This window comes from Dendropsophus ebraccatus, chromosome 4 (genome assembly GCF_027789765.1).
Source record: "Dendropsophus ebraccatus isolate aDenEbr1 chromosome 4, aDenEbr1.pat, whole genome shotgun sequence".
NCBI classification, from domain to species: domain Eukaryota; kingdom Metazoa; phylum Chordata; class Amphibia; order Anura; family Hylidae; genus Dendropsophus; species Dendropsophus ebraccatus.
Genome location: NC_091457.1, coordinates 28207254 through 28229871, shown reverse-complemented (window position 1 = coordinate 28229871; position 22618 = coordinate 28207254). Strand labels below are relative to the sequence as shown.

The following is a 22618-nucleotide window of genomic DNA, read 5'->3' as shown; positions in this document are numbered from 1 at the left end:
TCTACATCAGCATTGCCAATGTGAGTGGAATATAAGGGAATGATGGACGGGGACTCACATGGGATCCTTGTATCAATAACTTGTATGGCATGCACTGATGTATGAAGCCCACTGTGCGTTCTTCCTCCCTCCACAGGATGGGCAGTTTCCCTTCCTCCTCCATGGAGCTGAAGCTCAGGAGATCAGAGTCTCCTGAAGTGAGTGTTCCTGGTTGCTGAGTATTTGGAGCAGTGTATCAGGTAACGGGACCCAACATGATCTCATCAGGTAGAGTCAGAGGCCCCTATACACTTGAAACAGGGGGCTGAACACTTTGAAGTTGATGGGTTCAGCTGACTTTTGTCTGAAGTATCTAAATAGCTTAGGGGACATTCATATGCTTCATTATTAGGTCCATGCACGGACGATCTTACAGTACTTACTAGCTGCTGTATGTCCTGCAGGAAGTGGTGTATTCTTTCCAGTCTAGCACAATGCTCTCTGCTGCCACCTCTGTCCCTGAAAAAGACTGAGCAGAGCAGTAGCAAAGCCTTTCTGGACAGTGCAGAGAGCACTGTGTCAGACTGGAAAGAATACACTAATTTCTGCAGTACATACAGCATGTACTGCATCTGGGAATTTGGAATAGAAGTAAATTACAAATCCATATAACTTTCTGACACCAGTTGATTTAAAAAGGGAAAAAAAAAATTCCGCCAGGGTACCCCTTTAATTTCAGTCTTTGGTGTACATTGTGCCAAAACGAGTAAAAAAAAAAAAAAGAAAAAAAAAAGGATGATATGATGATTTACAACTTTTCTTATCACTCACCACGCTGGCATTGTATATACTAGTCCTAAAAGAAAATACACTGGAATAGGATACCTCACAATTATCTGGTTCTCCTAATAAATTTGCCTCCTCTTTGACCTTCAGTACAACAATATCAGTTTGTTTGTTTTTTTTTAACTACTTTTAAAAGGTTATATGCCGTGTGTCACCATATTCTAACAATACTGTACAGCAGGGGTAGGGAACTTTGGCTCTCTGGCTGTTGCAAAACTACAACTCCCATCATGCCTGGACAGCCAAAGCTAAAGTTTTGGCTGTCCAGGCATGATGGGAACTGTAGTTTTGCAACAGCTTGAGGGCCTGAAGGTTCCCTACCCCTGCTCCATAACTTTTTTTTATTCTTCTTCTAACAGAGCTTATTTAGATTTTTTTTTTTTACATTTTTAACCACCATTGATAGTAGCATCTGGGGGATAAATCACTAGCACTGGAGATAGCCACATTGGTATATCTGCAGCAGATATAGGGTGCAGTGCGAGCCTCATACTTCTCATACTTCTATACCTGCCACCTATATTTGGTGGAATATTTTAACAGTAATAAATTTGGCGCAATTCAGAACAATTATCTCCTCTTCTTAGATTGCTACAAGATGCACTAGTCTAATAAATAGGTAAATGTATGCCGTCGCCTTATTACTGTGGAAAGGGGAAGCTGTGACAACAAACTCAACTCAGCTACATCTGTATTTTCATTACAGCATTACAGAGAGCGCACTTCTCCTTGCTTCAAAAGGTTTCATGTGGAGCTTAGGCTAAAAGATGTCGCAGCGGGATAGATGGACCCAGACGGTCGTGCACTCATTATAGGAAGGTGATGGGTGTGATGTGACCCCAGGGAAGTGTGAACACTGAACATCTATATGCAGAGGAGGAGAAGGAGTCACACAGGGTGGTATAAGGGCAGTCTAAATGAGACATGTAAGGAAAGTCTAAGGAGACTCATAAACCAATGTACACATATATGCAGTAGTAAAAAAAAAAAAAAAAAATTAAACCTGGTCAGGTCAGAATATTCTCTATACATCATAATGTCACTATAAGGGTAACTGAATCACAAAACCCCACTATGGAGAATAGCAGAGAACAATATTTCCCCATAAAAAATATTAACATTGGTGTTAGTGAACATGGAGCAGGCTCATATGGACAGCATGGCAGCCGGAGACCTACTGAAGGTTAACGCTGCTATCACAGCTGCCATGGCCAGACTGTACTAGTACAGCAATACAGTACTATGGCAATGATCTATAAAAGTAATACAATGATTATTTATACAAAGTACTAAAATTGTTTATATATAGATGTAAAGAAAAGAAAATCTGCCCATAATAAGAAAAAAAAAAACATATTTTGTACTGGCAAAAATAGACAGTACAATGTTACTGACTCATATACCATAGTATGGTATATGCTGTAAAAAGAAAACCCCTATGCAAGTATTAATTATTTTTGGTCATATCAGTGTTAAAAAAAAAAAAAAAAAAAAGCCAACATAAAGTCCAGCGTACGGCAAAAGTCTACTGACAAAAACTAGAAAATTGAAGGCAAAATGGCCCCCGCACCAAGCTACAAAAAAAAAATAAAAGCTAGAAAAAAAAAAATAGATGGGAGCATAATCAAGCATTCACCTCCTTGAGGGAGAGCGAGTTTGCCCCAGTACCTTACAGCTGCCACACTGTGCCTGGTAGACTCCGACAGGGCGGCAAATTCGTCATCTTTAATCATCTGTCCTGATGCCTGGTAACTAGGCAAGAGGGCGGAGCATGCGGTTACGCTGTCTCCACCCTCTTCCAAGCCACTGCCGCTCCGCCCTCAAGCCTAGTTACCAGGGCAGGTGAAGATTGTGAACTTGCCGCCCCGCCAGAGACTGAAAGGCACGGTGTTGGGAGAGCTGTGCCCAGCAACTGTAAGGTACTGGGGCCAACTCGCTCCTCCTCAGGGAGGTATTTGTTTCCCTTTAAGGCTGGGTTCACACTACGTATATTTCAGTCAGTATTGTGGTCCTCATATTGCAACCAAAACCAGGAGTGGATTAAAAACACAGAAAGAATCTGTTCACACAATGTTGAAATTGAGTGGATGGCCGCCATATAACAGTAAATAACGGCCTTTATTTCGATACAACAGCCGTTGTTTTAAAATAACAGCAAATATCTGCCATTAAATGGCAGCCATCCACTCAATTTTAACATTGTGTGAACAGATCCTTTCTGTGTTTTTAATCCACTCCTGGTTTTGGTTGCAATATCAGGACCACAATACTGACTGAAATATACGTAGTGTGAACCCAGCCTAAAGTAGTAAAACAAGAAAAACCTTATGAATTGGATAATGGTGTAAGAAAAAAAAAAGATAATGTGGGGAATTTATCAACGGTCTTTTTGGAATTTTTGGTATAAAAGTGACGCAAATTTGTGAGCAATCTCAAAAATGTGCGACTGTGTTTCTGTGCTTTGCGGAAAAATTTGCAACAGTAATATTATTAGAACCGCCGAACATGAGAGTTTTACCACACAGCGAACAGTGTAAAAACAAACCCTCTATAAAATATCCAGAACTGCACTGAATAAATGGAGCCACAAATAATTCTATAGGGCATAGTAAAATATAGGTAAAGTAGAAGGCAGATAAAAAAAATTGTGCTAACTGGCAGCTTGTACGGAGGGATCACTTACAAGAGTCTAGTGTATACACTGGCCTATTCTAGGAACAATGAAGCAAATACATTGAGGTCAGACTCTCATTAAATAGACTTTCCAGCCCTTGTTACATTACAGTCTTTTAGATAGGGGCCAAGTGAATACATCCATTAGTATACACAGCAGTAGCCTGAGGATGAACCCATCTAATAGAACAATCTGTGTTAGAGAATTCCCTAAAATGGACTAAGACGGTGTAAGTCTATATCATGAAGTCAAAGCAACTCAGCCGTGAAATCCATGTGGGAGTTCACCAATTTGTGCCGGATACTAAAACATGTTCTTTCTGAACTGTTTCTATTTTCTGAATTATATTTTTTTTGCACTTCATTAGGGGGCAGCCACCTTGCCTGAGCTGTTTATAACAGCATTTGGAGATACGCTTTACAGCAAGATTAGACAGAAGCTGCCTCAATGATATGAATGGGAAAGGTTTCTGGGCATGCTGTGTGACCTGTCCAGTGGACATTCCACAGAAAGAGGGAGAGCAAGTTGTGATCATCATCTCCTGTCTAATCTGGACACTGCTGGAGACTGTACAGAACAGGAAGTCTCAGCTTATAAAACCTAAAAGGTTAAAGATTTCAGGATTATTATATAATGAGAGTAAAATGGAAAATTAGAAAAAACGTCACCAGAAAAATTCTACATTTTACTATGTATATTATAAAATAATCCTAAAATCTTGCACACAAGAGAGGTACATACAATAGATGCTGCTCCCAACTCAGCCACCCCCAACCTACAGAATAACCTCCAAAAAGGCCATGGAGCATGCCCATTAGCCATTCTCATACATCTGTTCCTGTCCACTGTGCCTATGGTCCACAGGGCTTGCTGTAATGCATATCTCTCAATGCTGGTAAGATAGCAAAGGCAAGATGGCTGCCTCCTAATAATGTGCCCAAAAAAAAAAAAAAAAAAACAGGTTTCAGTACCTGGCACATATCAAGAAAAAAAATCTAGGTGATACATTACCTGTAAGGAATTCAGTGTGAAATGATATAATGCTAGACTTGTGTGGGAGGTGTGCCATTGTGATAGTGACTAAGTGCAGTGTAACATGGGCATTAGCATATAACAAAGACTATTGTACAGAACACTTGTGGACTTATTCCCGTACAGTTTCATAATACGGTTATATTAATTAGATACGGTATCCCCTGGGTGTACCTGTATCTTCGCTGTGCAGTATTGCTCCCCCACATAACAGAAATCTCCAGACACATTGGTCTCAAACCAGAGGTGATCACCGTACTGAGCCGCCTCCTGAAAAAGAGGAGAAGATAGATTACTAAAGGGCAATAATCACTGGTTATTACTGGAGTATAGAGGACTCAATGTGACAGGGGTCAGAAAAGGAGAATGTAACGCCCAGTTGTCAATTTATTGGTGCACAGTATTTATTTTGTAGGAATTACAAGTATTAACTAGATCAGACCTATTAAGAGAGAAGACATCCAGTATACTACACCACACAGGAGAGCTGACAGATCCTCTATACTACATCACACAGGAAAGCTGACAGATCCTCTATACTACACCACACAGGACAGCTGACAGAACTTGTATACTACACCACACAGGAGAGCTGACAGATCCTCTATACTACACCACACAGGAGAGCTGACAGATCCTCTATACTACACCACACAGGACAGATCCTCTATACTACACCACACAGGAGAGCTGACAGATTCTCTATACTACATCACACAGGAAAGCTGACAGATCCTCTATACTACACCACACAGGAGAGATCCTCTATACTACACCACACAGGAGAGCTGACAGATCCTCTATACTACACCACACAGGAGAGCTGACAGATCCTCTATACTACACCACACAGGAGAGCTGACAGAACTTGTATACTACACCACACAGGAGAGCTGACAGATCCTCTATACTACACCACACAGGAGAGCTGACAGATCCTCTATACTACACCACACAGGAGAGCTGACAGATCCTCTATACTACACCACACAGGACAGATCCTCTATACTACACCACACAGGAGAGCTGACAGATTCTCTATACTACATCACACAGGAAAGCTGACAGATCCTCTATACTACACCACACAGGACAGCTGACAGAACTTGTATACTACACCACACAGGAGAGCTGACAGATCCTCTATACTACACCACACAGGAGAGCTGACAGATCCTCTATACTACACCACACAGGACAGATCCTCTATACTACATCACACAGGAGAGCTGACAGACCCTGTATACTACACCACACAGGAGAGCTGACAGATCCTGTATACTACATCACACAGGAGAGCTGACAGAACCTGTATACTACATCACACAGGAGAGCTGACATATCCTCTATACTAAACCACACAGGACAGATCCTCTATACTACACAACACAGAAGAGCTGACAGATCCTCTATACTACACCACACAGGACAGATCCTCTATACTACACCACACAGGAGAGCTGACAGATCCTCTATACTACATCACACAGAAGAGCTAACAGATCCTCTATACTACATCACACAGGAGAGCTGACAGATCCTCTATACTACACCGCACAGGAGAGCTGACAGATCCTCTATACTACACCACACAGGACAGATCCTCTATACTACACCACACAGGAGAGCTGACAGATCCTCTATACTACACCGTACAGGAGAGCTGACAAATCCTCTATACTACACTACACAGGACAGATCCTCTATACTACACCACACAGAAGAGCTGACAGATCCTCTATACTACATCACACAGGAGAGCTGACAGATCCTCTATACTACATCACACAGAAGAGCTGACAGATCCTCTATACTACACTACACAGGACAGATCCTCTATACTACACCACACAGAAGAGCTGACAGATCCTCTATACTACATTACTCAGGAGAGATGTCAGATCCTCTATACTACATCACACAGGAGAGCTGACAGATCCTCTATACTACACCACACAGGACAGATCCTCTATACTACACCACACAGGAGAGCTGACAGATCCTCTATACTACACCGTACAGGAGAGCTGACAGATCCTCTATACTACACCACACAGGACAGATCCTCTATACTACACCACACAGGACAGATCCTCTATACTACACCGCACAGGAGAGCTGACAGATCCTCTATACTACACCGCACATGAGAGCTGACAGATCCTCTATACTACACCACACAGGACAGATCCTCTATACTACACCACACAGGAGAGCTGACAGATCCTGTATACTACACCACACAGGAGAGCTGACAGATCCTCTATACTACACCACACAGGAAAGCTGACAGATCCTCTATACTACATCACACAGGAGAGCTAACAGATCCTCTATACTACATCACACAGGAGAGCTGACAGATCCTCTATACTACACCACACAGAACAGATCCTCTATACTACACCGCACAGGAGAGCTGACAGATCCTCTATACTACATCACACAGGAGAGCTGACAGACCCTCTATACTACACCACACAGGAGAGCTGACAGATCTTCTATACTACACCACACAGGACAGATCCTCTATACAACACCACACAGGAGAGCTGACAGATCCTTTATACTACACTACACCACACAGAAGAGCTGACAGATCCTGTATACTACACTACACAGGAGAGCTGACAGATCCTCTATACTACACCACACAGGACAGATCCTCTATACTACACCACACAGGAGAGCTGACAGATCCTCTATACTACACCACACAGAAGAGCTGACAGAACCTGTATACTACACCACACAGGAAAGCTGACAGATCCTCTATACTACACCACACAGGACAGATCCTCTATACTACACCACACAGGAGACCTGACAGATCCTCTATACTACATCACACAGGACAGATCCTCTATACTACACCACACAGGAGACCTGACAGATCCTCTATACTACATCACACAGAAGAGCTGACAGATCCTCTATACTACACCACACAGGAGAGATGACAGATCCTCTATACTACATCACACAGGAGAGCTGACAGATCCTCTATACTACACCACACAGGAGAGCTGACAGATCCTCTATACTACACCACACAGGACAGATCCTCTATACTACACCACACAGAAGAGCTGACAGATCCTCTATACTACACCACACAGGAGACCTGACAGATCCTCTATACTACATCACACAGGACAGATCCTCTATACTACACCACACAGGAGACCTGACAGATCCTCTATACTACATCACACAGAAGAGCTGACAGATCCTCTGTACTACACCACACAGAAGAGCTGACAGATCCTCTATACTACATCACACAGGAGAGCTTGCAGATCCTCTATACTACACCACACAGGAGAGCTGACAGATCCTCTATACTACACCACACAGGACAGATCCTCTATACTACACCACACAGGACAGATCCTCTATACTACACCACACAGAAGAGCTGACAGATCCTCTATACTACACCACACAGAAGAGCTGACAGATCCTCTATACTACACCACACAGGACAGATCCTCTATACTACATCACACAGGAGAGCTGACAGATCCTCTATACTACATCACACAGGAGAGCTGACAGATCCTGTATACTACACCACACAGGACAGATCCTCTATACTACACCACACAGGACAGATCCTCTATACTACACCACACAGGAGAGCTGACAGATCCTCTATACTACACCACACATGACAGATCCTCTATACTACACCACACAGGACAGATCCTCTATACTACACCACACAGGACAGATCCTCTATACTACACCACACAGAAGAGCAAAATAATATAAATGCATATGTATAGAACCTATTACCCCTCCCCCTTCCCTGTATCCATACCCTCCTTGGTTGAACTTGATGGACATGTGTCTTTTCTCAACCGTATTAACTATGTAACTATGTAACAGGACAGATTTTCTATACTACACCACACAGGAGAGCTGACAGATCCTCTATACTACATCACACAGGAGAGCTGACAGATCCTGTATACTACACCACACAGGAGAGCTGACAGATCCTCTATACTACACCACACAGGACAGATCCTGTATACTACACCACACAGGAGAGCTGACAGATCCTATATACTACACCACACAGGAGAGCTGACAGATCCTGTATACTACACCACACAGGAGAGCTGACAGATCCTGTATACTACACCACACAGGAGAGCTGACAGATCCTCTATACTGCATCACACAGGAGAGCTGACAGATCCTGTATACTACATCACACAGGAGAGCTGACAGATCCTGTATACTACACCACACAGGAGAGCTGACAGATCCTCTATACTACATCACACAGGAGAGCTGACAGATCCTGTAATTCTAGCTGTAATCTGAGGTGATGTTATAGGGCGAGGGTGCCGACAGATGTTACAGGGTGAGTGTGCCCTTCACAGCCAAGAACCAATCACTGCAGACACTGTGTTCCTTTACCGTGTACTTATCAGGCACATAGTTATGAGAAAGCTTCTTCCCCTTGTCAGAAACCAATCTTAGAGGAAGTAGGCTTAAATTTAACTTAAACCAGAAAAGGAAACCATTAAAAGCTGCACGGGAACAACTACACAAGAATAAAGGCTTGGAAAAAAAAAATCTCTTTACTGTGACATGTCCTTTGTCAGGCTGGTCAGCACAGAACACAGTAAAGTTCTAAGAACACTATGGGGAAAATACAAAAAGGAAAAAAGGAGTAGATGCAAATGCCACAGGAAACCACAAGCTGAAGAGGTCTGCAGACAATGCCGCTGCCTGGCAGCAACGACTATAAAAACTAAAGCACTGGTCCGATAAGGAGGGTAAAACCACCGCCGGCCAAACATTCGGGGTTATGAGAAGCCATTCCGCAATGGTCCCTCGAGAGGAAGGAATAAAATAACAGAAATGGAGGAGAAAATACAATGTGCTAGATTATGTAAAAGCAGCTATAAGATTAGGCTCCAGCAACAGCCACCCAACATAACGCGCCCTCTCTATGGAGGAAGATGAGCTACGTGAACAATCCCAGAGGTAAAAATCATAAAAGATCAAGCAAAAAAACAAAAATACGTAAGGGTGTGTGCATGTTTGTATTAAAGCCGTGTACAGTACATGCACGAATGACACCAATCTATATATAGTATAACTATACACACTGGTGTGGTGACGGTGTGAGGAAGCAAAAATGGAGGGAACAGTGCGGAGATGCAAGAATCAGGCTCACTGATCCCAAAATAGTCTAAGGGCCCTATTACACAGGACGATTATCGTGCGAAAAATCGTTATATCATTCGAATTTAAACGATAATCATTCTGTGTAATTTGTTCTGTGAAAAATCGTTTGTATGTCGTCGATCGTTGATTTCGATTTGAACCTAAAATTATCGTCAATTGTTCGCTTATCATCCGCTGTACTTCCACGTTCGTTCGCTTAAGTTCTTCAATTTTTCACTAATCGTTCAGTGTAATTGCACATTGCCCATTGTTTTGCTGGGATGAGAAGGAATAAACGATTATAGTAACGATCGCAATAACGATTGTATTAACTATCGTAACTGGCGACCATCGTTCTGTGTAATATGGTGGACGATATTTAGGTTAATGATAAACAATCTCGTTTGCGATCGTTTATCGTTAGTCGTTAATCGTTAAAAATCACTCCGTGTAATAGGACCCTAATAATAAAGGTAAGAAGCAGCAAGCCACTAAAAAACATAGTTGTTTTCTTCCAGGAACAGCCCCACTGTTGTCCTCAGTTTATGGGTGGTATTGCAGTTCCATTAAAATGAACGGAGCAGAGTTGTAATACCACACAAGGACAGGTGTGGCGCTGTTTTTGGAAGAAAGCAGGTATGTTCATCTAATCCTGGATAACCCCTTTCAAACAAATTTATTGGGAATCAAGTGAAATGAAGAATACTCACACTCCAGTCTACGGTACTACGTATTTGTGTTTCAGAGTCGATGTGCACCACGTTGGATGATGGTGAAGATGTGAGATGCTGGGCTCCAGATTTGGCAATGGCTTTTCTGTAAGACAGAAAGATGCATCTGAGATTGTGCAATAACCACATAACCTGCACATATAGTGTATACAGTGTAAAGGTGAGTACACCGTGTAAGATAGGCTCAGACTTCTAGACAGGGAAAACAACTTTCAAATACCTTATGATCAAAAGGTTCACGAACAACACATCCCCTTTCTTACAGGTATATTTTTTTCATGGCCATCTATATGACTAACATTTTGGGTATCTGCACCTCCTCCGGGGGTGCCAGTCCCTGGTGCCCTGCTGGTCTATATTTTCACCGGTTGAGGCAGTGATGTGCATGTGAACCTCTATGGACAGATATGGGCTGTTGCGGTCATGTGCCGCTATGTTCCCAAAGCATAGCATTTCTTTTCCAGAGAGATAATTGTGGAAATCTGAGCCATACCCTTATATTTCTTCCATATATCTCACTCTATTGCTGCAGGTTTGAATGCGGCAGGGCTAATTCATGGGCTGGCTATCCAGTGCATCAATAAGTGACATTTTAAGTAGAATACTTACTGTGAAAAATACTACGTATGAACACAGTGCCAGCCAATGTAACAAAGGTGAATATACAGTAGGTGAATTATTTAGTATGGAAGTACTCCTTTTTTTTAAAGGTTATTTTCATCTCATAAGGGCCCTATTAAAGGGAAACTATCTGAAGTATCTAAAGGGAAGTATCTGACATGCTAATATATAGTATCCTATTAACATGCTAATATGAAGTATCTAACCTGCTATAGCACATGGGGTGCTGAGGATGAAGGTAAGTTACCTCAATCCTCTGCACGGTTTTTGTGTACTTCATAGTTTAATCCATAAGCTAATGAGGTGTTTTTATTGCACTGGGGACTAGACTATCATCCTCAGTGCAATGCAGTGGTATTACTGTCTCCAGTGCACCACACGCCTTATTAACATGTGGATTAACCTACAAAGTACACAAATGAACAATGCTGAGGATTAAGGTAAGAAACTTACCTTCATCCTCAGTGCCTAGGGACATATCAGCAGGTTAGATACTTCTTCCCTTTAAGGTACTCTTAAACAAGGTGGTACCGACCTGATGCCGAAAGATAATAACCAATAACTCTGGGTGAAACCTTGGCTTGCCATTGCTTAAACAGGGGAAACCAGCTGCCAGCTATAACCAAGACACACACAGCGGCCATATGTCGCAACTAAGTGTTGATCTAGAAGACTGGTACTTGGTTAATGAATCTTTAGGCTATGTTCACACAACGTATTAGACTGGCTGTTCCGTGACCCGTCGGGTGATCTTTCTGGCCGTAGTGTTCTGATGAGGGCGCATTAGCGCGCGCCCGCATCAGAACCTCCCGCAGCTCACAATGAAGCAAGCGACCGGAGCCGCTTGCTTCATTGTGTGAACTGACAGGGTTTCCTACGGCCGCAATTCATTGAATTGCAGCCGCAGAAAACGAACATGTCAGATCTTTGCGGCGCCGCGCGGGATCCCGGCCGGAGCGTATACGATGTGTGTACGCTCCGTCCGGAATCCCACAGAAGCAGAGGCAGTGTTCCACAACGTGAAAAATACGGCCGTTGTTGCCATTGGCAACAACGGCCGCACTTTTACATAGTGTGAACATAGCCTTACACTGTAAAAATGTTTGTGTGGCCCTTTACTTTCCTCATTGTTGACCACACATCCCCCTTATACACGGAGCAATGTGCGGTTGACATTGGAGATAAACAATTAATTTCTTGATCACCAACCCAATACCTGGAACCAATGCTGACCAATAATTGTCCTGTGTAAACGGCCAATAATTGTTCTGATAAATCAGTGGATGCATACTCTAATGATACGCCATCACTTTATGAGATAGGGGCCACGATAAGAGGCACCCAGTAATGTTATTACCGTGTGCAGAACATAAACCATGTCACAAAATCACTATTAAATCTGGCGGCACATGGTCCAAGTTTTTGGCCTTATCTGTCACTGTAGCTGTCACTTGGTCGTCAATCAACTGAAAAACTGATTCTGCCCATTGCGACCAACCAGAGCTCAGCTTTCATTTTTTAAAATTGTTTGAGGAACCCATAGTTTGTTGCCATGGACAACCTTATTCTGATCAGTCATTGGAAGAGAATGATGGAAACAATTAATCTGCTGCGTGCCGCACACCAATGGTGCCAACGAACCCCACTGACTTTAAGAGGGTCTGTCGGGTTTTGGCCATGGTGTCCAGCATTTCAATGAACTAAATAGCACACAATGCTACTCTATTTTCTCCAGTATTTGGATGGAGTCACCCAACGCAGGTGTGAACCCCACCCCTCAGTTATAATAAATGAGGCCCTATTCTACATGTTTCATTTATACATAAAATCCACATTTCATTCAATGATGGGCCGTTTTTTACAATCTACATATCTTGTACAGAAAGTTGGCGTCAGGGTATAACATTCCTTCTCCTGTACTAGATATTACACAGGTGCCCACAAATACTGCCAGGGCTGAACACTTTCTAAGGCCAAAATAAATAAAGAGACAGCCCCTTCAAGTTCTACATGGGGGGGGGGGCATACTCAAATATCACTTTCTAAAGATAGGACTGTTCAAAACAGAGCTAAAGGGTAAGCGGAGAAGGTGTACTGTCAGCCGCCAGTATGAATGCACTAGATAAACAAATAAAGGGCACTCCCTGAGTGAGCGGGAACCCTGAGGTAACCACAGGCCTTGGACTTCCTTTAAAGGGGTTGTATCAAGAGAAAACTTGTGACTTATATAGGAAAGTACGTTAAAGCTGTGTTCCCCAACCTGCGGCTCTCAAGATGTGGCAAAACTACACCACCCATCACGGTTCGGCTTTTAGGACATAATGGGATTTCTAGTTTTCCCACGGGTTGGGAAATACTAATTTTACGTAAAGAGGGGGAATGTGTAGTAGCCACCATGGCAAATTCCTCTGTAAATGCTGTAAAAAACACAATAGGTAAACAAGACTGTAGTTTTTACATTTTTTAGCAACGTATGAGTGAATTTTAAAGAAAACCAGTCATGGTAAACCTGCAGACATCATCTTAGAGAGCAGGAGAAGCTTAGCAAATTGATATATAGTTAAGTGGAAAAAATTCCAGGATATTCATATAAAATGTCTACTCAATCTGGGCTAAGTTGTCACGTGGGCGGTCCTACTTTGAGATTGACAACCATCTGCATGTCTAAGTGCACATATAGAAGGAGTTGTCGATCACAATGAGCTAAGAAGTGAGTAGTACTACTCAATGATTGGTAGCTCCCTATATGCACATTCTTGGCTGGGTAGGACCACCCACTTGACTATTTAATCCAGAACAAGCACGAATAAATTTATCCAGGAAATGTCTTCACAAAACTATATATCAATCTGCTCAGCTCCCCCAGCTCTATAACATGATATCTGCAGGTTAGGCAGCATTTTTAAGTGCATCAGGTCCCCTTTAAGAAAATCTACTAAATTAAATCTCTCAGCAGACCACGCTGTTTATGGTGGCTTATCATCTAACAGAGGGTATATAATGGAGCCCCCCCCTACCCCACCTTTACTAGTCCCCTGCGTACAGTTTTCGTTGGTCAGTGGAGGAGTCAGTAGTGCAGGGTTGAGGGTCACATATCTCCATGCTACTGGACATGGCAGAAGAACACTGAGAATTGCTTTCTTGGTCAGTCCCTTCTTCAGACGTCCCCTCCAATTCCTCCTCTTCAGAGTTCTCCTCTTTGGTCTCTGGTCCTTTTTTCATTTGGATAAGGCTTGCGAGTAACATGGAAGGCCCCAAGAGCTGACGATCAATACAGTGTAATTTCCCCCCACGTCTCTTCTGTACAGCAAATCGTGGACTGAGGCCTGGGGTGGTCGTACTTGACCTCCGGCGCCCGTCCTTCCTCCCCCCGCGTCCAGTAGTAGTCGAACCGAGAGGGAAAGGTGGCATCTGAGTCACAGAACAGCGTCTCTGCATAGATAGGGTGGTGGAAGCCAAACCAGCACTGGATCTACGGCGAGCCTTGCCAGTGGTTATGACCACGCTACACCTCCGCAACGTTGGGGGGCAGAACGTTTCAGTGGGGGGAGGTGTAGCCTTCTTTCTGAAGTGTCTTTTAAAAAACGTATCCATGGTGCTCCCGTTTTGGAGGGGGTATGGTATGGGTGGGTCACCAGAGGATGGGGCTGTTGACGTAGAAACCACCATGTTAAAATACAGCAAATGCTAAGCTGTCTCATACAGTATGTGATATACACAGGGGTGATGTAAAACCCTAATCACGTAAAATTCATTAATTTCAAATTAAACATGGAAATTACAGACGCTCTATTTTTAGACTGCATAATTTTACATTCCCACCCATGAAATCAGGATTAAATGAATCAATAATCTGTAGACTATCCAGCACAGGAGGAATGAAACACTAAATCCAGCACCCAAAATATACATTAGAGACCTGATCCTAGAGGTCCCAACAGGTTGTACCCCTAGACCTGATCCAGGAGGTCCCAATAGGTTATGCCCCTAGACTTTACTCAGGAAGTCCCGACAGACTGTACCCCTAGACCTAATTTAGGAGATACTGACAGACTATACCCCTAGACCTGATCCAGGAGGTCCCAACAGAGTATACCCCTAGACCTGATCCAGGAGGTCCTGACAGACTATACCCCTAGACCTGATCCAGGAGGTCCCGACAGACTATACCCCTAGACCTGATCCAGGAGGTCCCGACAGACTGTACCCCTAGACATGACCGATCATGTCCTGGCAGATTGTACCTGCAGACTTTTTCCTGAAGGTCCCGACAGATTGCACCTCTAGACCTGATTCAGGAGGTCACAAAAGATTGCACCCCTAAACCTGATCCAGGAAGTCACCATAGATTCAAAGAGGAAGAAGAAGGATGAGTACAACCCTAAGAATACAGTCCCAACTGTAAAGCATGGGGATGGACACATAATACTTTGGGAGTGCTTTTCATTAAAGGACACAGGACGACTGCACCACATGGAAGTGAAGATGGATGGGGCCATGTATTATGATTTTGGGTTTTGGACGACAACCTCCTTCCCTCAGTGAGAGCATTGAAGATGGGTTGTGACTGGGTCTTCCACCATGATATTGACTCGATAAACACAGCCATGGCAACTAAGATGCTGCATTTTATGGTCCTGGAGTGGCCTAGCCAGTCTCCAGACCTGAACCCAACAGAAAATACTTGGAGGGAGTTGAAACTCAATGTTACACAGTGACAGCTCCGAAATCTGAATGATCTGGAGAAGATCTGTATAGAGGAGTGTGACAATATCCCTGCTACAATGTATGTAAACATGGTCAGGAACTACAGGAAATGTCTGACCTGTAATTGCAAACAAAGGTTTCTGTATCAAATATTAAGTTCTGCTTTTATATTGTATCAAATACAGCGAAACCTTGGATTATGAGCATAATTTGTTCTGGGAACCTGCTTGTAATCTGAATCACTCGTATATCAAAGCAGAAATAACTGAAACGCAGACAAAACGTTTCACAACCCAAAAACAAGGCAGGCAATGTGTTGTTTATGAATAAAGAAGACTGTATCAGTAAAGCACGGTCCCGGAATGAATTATGCTTGTAATCCAAGGCACCACTGTACTAATTTTCCCTGCTGTATAATACAAATGACAGTTGCAGAGAGTACAAGGGCTGCTGAGAGGTTGGGCCTCCTCCTCGGTCATACTTCCATCATTGGCCTTTGATGTAGCTGGTAAGCGGCCTGAGGAGATGCATTTATGTATATATTAATGAGGAGCTTTCATATGGTAAATCAGGGTCACATCACCCACTGGTGCCTGCACGGGGCGAGAAAGAGGAGGCGTAACAGAGGAGTCATTGCTCTACAAGTGAGGTGAACGGGAACCTTTCACATCTGGTCTATAGGCTAAATACTGTGTAAGGCTATGTTCACACTACGTATATGTCCGGCCGCATACTTTTCGCAGCCGGAAAAATAATTTACGCAAGTTGCGGCCGGCTACGTACGAGCCGTGAACTTACGCCCGTAAGCTACGTAGGCTTCCCGAGCAGCGTACGTAGCGATCTGACAGCGGTCTTTTACTGGGAAATCTTCGCCTAGCCCCGGACACCCCACAGAACCTTTTGGATCAGCACAAAAAGCTTTAAAAATGAAGAAATCACTACTACGTACGGGACCGCATGTTACGCTACGGGCGTAAGTTACAGCATTTCCGTCCCGAAACAATGGTCTGGTTCATTTTTTACGGCGCCGCATACGATCCGGGCGTAAGTTCGTACGTAGTGTGAACTGTGCGGCCGTAGATCGTATACTTTCCATTGTACGCAAACTACGTAAATCTCCGGCCGCTTATTCACGAAGCGCGCTACGTCCAGAAACTTACGTAGTGTGAACGTAGCCTTATGCTGGAAAATCTGCATCAATCTCAAGACCTGATCCTTACTTAGTCTTAATAATAAAATAATAGCCCCCAATAGTGATCTTTATTACTGCGCAGGTTTTTGGGCATGGTATACCTGCAGAATCAATCTCCACATATACTATGTACTCATTCGGGCCTAATCATTAAAGGGGTTGGCCACTTTATAGTAAAATAGTTTAGTGTAAGTTTACTCACTGTATATACTGACAAGCAGCTCCCTGTCTATTCAAAGAGCTAAAATCACACTACCCTCCTCCAGGCTGTGCTGCCCTGCTCTGTGGTGTTTCTGTCCATAAGATGGCTGACATGGAGGAGCATGTGACCAGGCCCCACACCCAGTGTCCAACACTGAGCCTGTATATGCCTATGGTGGACACTGGGGGGCGGGGCCTGGTCACATATTGCTCCATTTTGGCCATTTTGTGGACAGAAACACCACAGAGCAGGGCAGACCAGCCTGGAGGAGGGAAGTCTGATGTTAGCTCTATGAGGTACACAGGGAGCTGCTGTCAGTATATACAGTGAGAACACTTACTGAACTATTTTACTATAAATCAGCCAACCCCTTTAATAGACATTCATAGAATAACCCCTGGATATTCCCTAAATATCTGATAGTGAGGATCCCCTGTCTTACAAAGCATATCAGAAAGGGGAACAGAGACGCAATGTTCGCCATAGATTGCACAATATATGATTTACTAATCAAAGCCAACTGTTCTAGGGGTTGGTAGAGGCCCATAACCTTAAAGTGTCACTGACATGCCAAATGTTTTGATCGGTCAGAGTTTCAGTGCAGGGACTCCCACCAATCTCTAGATTATAACCAGGAAAAAACACTGTGCGCATCACTCCTTGTCTTGCCACTAAATCTGAGTCAGGGAGTCAGGGAGTGAAGCGCACAGCCATATGCTTCTCCTGATTTAATTTTTTTTTTTTGTAGATATCAACAAGACCCCAACCATTCAAAACTGTTGACAAGGGAACCTATCACTGGGACAGAGTAGTCCAATCATTCAAGAACAGCGCAGGAGGAGCCAACTAATATATAGTTTTGTGAAGAAAGTTCCCAGATAACTTGTCATTTATTCATGCATCATCTCTGCTCATTCTGGGCTGAATAGTCAAGCGTGCAGTTCTAACAGTGACTGGCAGCTGTGTATAAGTGTGCATACTGACAATCACTGAGTAAGACCACCCACTTGACTCCTTAACCCAGAATGAGCAGAGGTTTACATTAAAGGGAACCTGTCCAGGGGTGGGGTGGGTTCGGTAGGGCTGCCCAGGGCAACAGGTTCACTTTAATAAATTACAATTTTCATGGAATTACTGCCACAAAACTCAGTATGCTTAGCTCCTCCTGTTCTATAATATTCCATGTGACAGATTCCCCTTAAAATACATTTGTCTGCTGCAAGGAGACACATAGTACCTTTCATATATCCAGCTGTGCTTTCAGGCTATAGAAAATGCTTTTATTCTCTGCTAAGAAGAGTCAAAGAGGCGTTCCTAAACTCCTGAATAGCTGCAAGCTGGAATGCCTCCCCCTACTGTTTGATTGACACCGGGTACAGGTACAGGAAGGAGGGAGTAAGAAGGCTCTTGCTTGCTGCACTTCAGGACTGACTCTTTGTATTATACAGTAGAAGCATTTTACTATGTTCTGGAAGCACAGACAGATATATAAAATGGCACCATGTGTCTCCTTGCCCTAACAGCTATCTAACAGCAACGATTAGAGGCGGAAGCGAGCACCAAGCTGTCAAATCAGCGCTCGCTTACTCCTCGTTTCCTGCTAGCTGCCTGTACTATTACACACACAGATGGACAGCGGATGAAGCTGGAAGGAGCGGGGGTGGGGGTATGCGAGGGGCTAGTATTTTATCAGAATGGGTCTGTATTTCTGTACTGCTGTTCTGTCCATAGTCTCCTTTACACTGATTGGAGACCTCATCCTTGACCTACCATGAGGTCCCAGCAGTTGGACACTGATTGCACACTTAGGCTATGTTCACACTACGTAAGTTCCGCAGAAATCACGGCCGTTGTTACAATGGCTGTTATTTCTGTGGTACTTAGTGCTGCAGGCTGAAAGAATCCTGGCCGGAGTGTATACACATAGTATACACTCTGGCTGGGATCCCTAGCGGCACCGTAGAAAACTGACATGACATTCAGTAAATAGCGGCCGCAGAAGACCCTGTCAGTTCACACAATGGAGCAAGCAGCTCCGGCCGCACACTCCATTGTGTGCTGTGGGGAGTTCTGATGCGGGCACGCACTGATGCGCCCGCATCAGAACTCAGTGGCGCTAAAGATCATCCAGCCGGTACTGCAGTACTGTTCGGGATAATCTTTTCTGAGACCGGCCGGGTCACGGAACGCGGAAGGGCTGGTCTCATACTATGTGTGACCATAGCCTTATACCTTATCCTATGGACAGAGTGTTATTCCCTATGGCCGCATCACCTGACTAAATAAAGGACCTATTGGCACCCCCCTACTGACCTATAGGGGAAACGGTAACACCCTACTGCATTCACACATTTCCAGGAGGAGTAACAGAGTAATTGCCAAACACTGGAGGTTTTTTTCTCTCGATATCTGACAAGTAATATAAGTTTTTACTACAAGAGACATGTCAGGGTTACAGACACACCAGCCTGTGAACAAATCCAGGTGAGGCGGCACAGCGTACAAGGATCTTCACACCTCGTCAATAAAAACGCCCGATTATCCCATTCTCTCAAGTTGACGTGCAAAGTGTGCCATGTATTCCGGTGCCGCTTAGGGTTGGATGGAAATAGTAAGCAGAACAGCTGGAAAGGAGGAGTTTAAAGCCCAAATCCGACATGCTGGCAGAGGAAGGGGAGATTAGGTTCAGCTCCCCAGATATCAAGAATCAGCTCTGCAGGCTGGAGATGGATGAGCGGGGAGCCCGCACTTACACAATACATCATTTATAGTTTCGGCAGCCATAAAGCAACCACTTGTTTGTGTCGCCATAAAACATGATTGAGAGGTGACCTTCCTTAACTCACGGCTGCCAAAAAGTGAGAACCAGCTCCCTGGCACTGCCCTAGTGGAATTGTATAGGAGAAATATTCTCTGTCCTGTTTGTAGGGATGTTCCCGGCCTCTTTCCTAAACCCATTCTGGATTGTCGCCCAGAACAGCCGAAAAGGACACAGGTTAAAGGTCTTCTCCTTGCAAAGAATGAGCAGGAAGCCGCTTGCAACAAGCATTTCCTGTGCATGGTCTTCTCTGCCGTACAGAGCGGCTTGGATACAGATCTGCCAGACTTATAATTACCCTCCATTATTCGCCTCCTTCTACGTCACATACTGGAATATCATTAAATCTGGTGTCTGGTCCTCTCCGCTTCCTTCTATCCATAGGCCTGAGGAGAACTTCTCTGCTGTACTAACATATACAGAGCTGGCTATTGGCCTGAGTATACAGTGTCACTTATCACGTTACCGCCGGTAACCGTACGCCCGGCGGACTGGAAGAAATAACAAAATAATGGTTCATGTCGGAGAACATGAGAGGGGTTAACCTGCTAGTAACAAAAACATAAGCCGGTCTATTTATAGGCTAGAGATGTCAGATAGGCAGCCGGCTATTAATAGTGCAGGTGCATCGCCTGGGATGACACGCTGCTGCTGCCGCCGCTGTCACAGTGCTGGGACTCATAGCACTCACAGGGATATACAAGCCACAGATATATACACACTACTGCCTTATGTGCTGCTCAGTGCTGGAGACGCCGGCACGTCCTCCTCACACCCATTCACAAGGGAGAAGCCCTAAGAAGATAATAGAAGATTAATAGGGCGACAAATTAAAAGCGGCGTTCATGTGGTCTTACAATTCAATCACGGAATATTAGGGACTGGTGTGAGGAAACAAGCGTGACTAGCCTTGTGTGTGTGTAGAGCTGTATGCTGTCAGGGTTACACTGTTATACACACCAATAGACAGTGTTATACACCCCAATAGTCAGTGTTATCCTGTTATACACCCCAATAGTCAGTGTTATATACCCCAGTAGTCAGAGGTATACTATTATACACTCCAGTAGTCAGTGTTATACTGTTATACTCCCCAGTAGTCAGTGTTATATTGGTTTACACCCCGGTAGTCAGTGTTATACACCACAATAGTCAGTGTCATACACCACAATAGTCAGTGTTATACAGCCCAGTAGCCAGTGTTATACAGCCCAGTAGTCAGTGTTATCCTGTTATACACCCCAGTAGTCTGTGTTATACACCCCTGTAGTCAGTGTTATACTGCTATACACCCCGGTAGTCTGTGTTATACACCCCTGTAGTCAGTGTTATACTGCTATACACCCCGGTAGCCAGTGTTATACACCCAGGTAGTCAAGTGTTATCCTGTTATAAACCCCAGCAGTCAGTGTTATACTGTTATACACCCCAGTAGTCAGTGTTATACTGTTATATACCCCAGTAGTCAGTGTTATCCTGTTATACACCCCAGTAGTCAGTCAGTGTTATCCTGTTATACACCCCAGCAGTCAGTGTTATACTGTTATACACCCCAGTAGTCAGTGTTATCCTGTTATACACCCCAGTAGTCAGTATTATACCATTATATACTCAAGCAGTCAGTGTTATACACCCCAGTAGCCAGTTTTATCCTGTTATACACCCCAGTAGTCAGTATTATACCATTATATACTCAAGCAGTCAGTGTTATACTGTTATATACCCCAGTAGTCAGTGTTATACACCCCAGTAGTCAGTGTTATCCTGGTATACACCCCGGTAGTCAGTGTTATCCTGTTATACACCCCGGTAGTCAGTGTTATACCGTTATACACCCCGGTAGTCAGTGTTATACCGTTATACACCCCGGTAGTCCGTGTTATCCTGTTATACACCCTAGTAGTCAGTGTTATATACCCCAGTAGTCAGTGTTATCCTGTTATACACCCCGGTAGTCAGTGTTATCCTGTTATACACCCCAGTAGTCAGTGTTATCCTGATATACACCCCGGTAGTCAGTGTTATCCTGTTATACACCCCAGCAGTCAGTGTTATACACCCCAGTAGTCAATGTTAAAATATTATAAAGTACATCCCAGTAGTCAGTGTTATTTTGTTATACACCCCAGCAGTCAGTGTTATACACCCCAGTAGTCAATGTTAAAATATTATAAAGTACACCCCAGTAGTCAGTGTTATCCTGGTATACACCCCAGCAGTCAGTGTTATCCTGGTATACACCCCTGTAGTCAGTGTTATCCTGTTATACACCCCGGTAGTCTGTGTTATCCCGTTATACACCCCGGTAGTCAGTGTTATTCTATTATACACCCCAGTAGTCAGCGTTATTCTGTTATACACCCAAGTAGTCAGTGTTATACACCACAGTAGTCAGTGTTATCCTGGTATACACCCCGGTAGTCAGTGTTATCCTGGTATACACCCCGGTAGTCAGTGTTATACCGTTATACACCCCGGTAGTCAGTGTTATACCGTTATAAACCCCGATAGTCAGTGTTATCCTGTTATACACCCTAGTAGTCAGTGTTATATACCCCAGTAGTCAGTGTTATCCTGTTATACACCCCGGTAGTCAGTGTTATCCTGATATACACCCCGGTAGTCAGTG

The 22618-nt window shown here is 43.9% G+C and overlaps 1 protein-coding gene across 7 annotated transcripts in view; it reads right to left on the bottom strand.

Annotated features, from left to right (window-relative positions):
- Positions 1-22618, bottom strand: part of DGKZ (diacylglycerol kinase zeta) — a 166433-nt gene that overhangs the window by 54637 nt on the left and 89178 nt on the right. For 3 of the 7 annotated variants that reach the window (XM_069965346.1, XM_069965343.1, XM_069965344.1), the window contains exons 2-4: positions 14114-14717; positions 10429-10534; positions 4706-4801 (exon numbers count right to left, since the gene is read on the bottom strand). In XM_069965346.1, the coding sequence (XP_069821447.1) occupies positions 4706-4801; positions 10429-10534; positions 14114-14664 (753 nt within the window). In that variant the 5' untranslated portion in view covers positions 14665-14717. Of the gene's footprint in view, positions 1-4705; positions 4802-10428; positions 10535-14113; positions 14718-20287; positions 20330-22618 lie in introns of those variants that run through there. The other 4 variants (XM_069965347.1, XM_069965349.1, XM_069965348.1 and 1 more) reach the window with 2 other exon arrangements.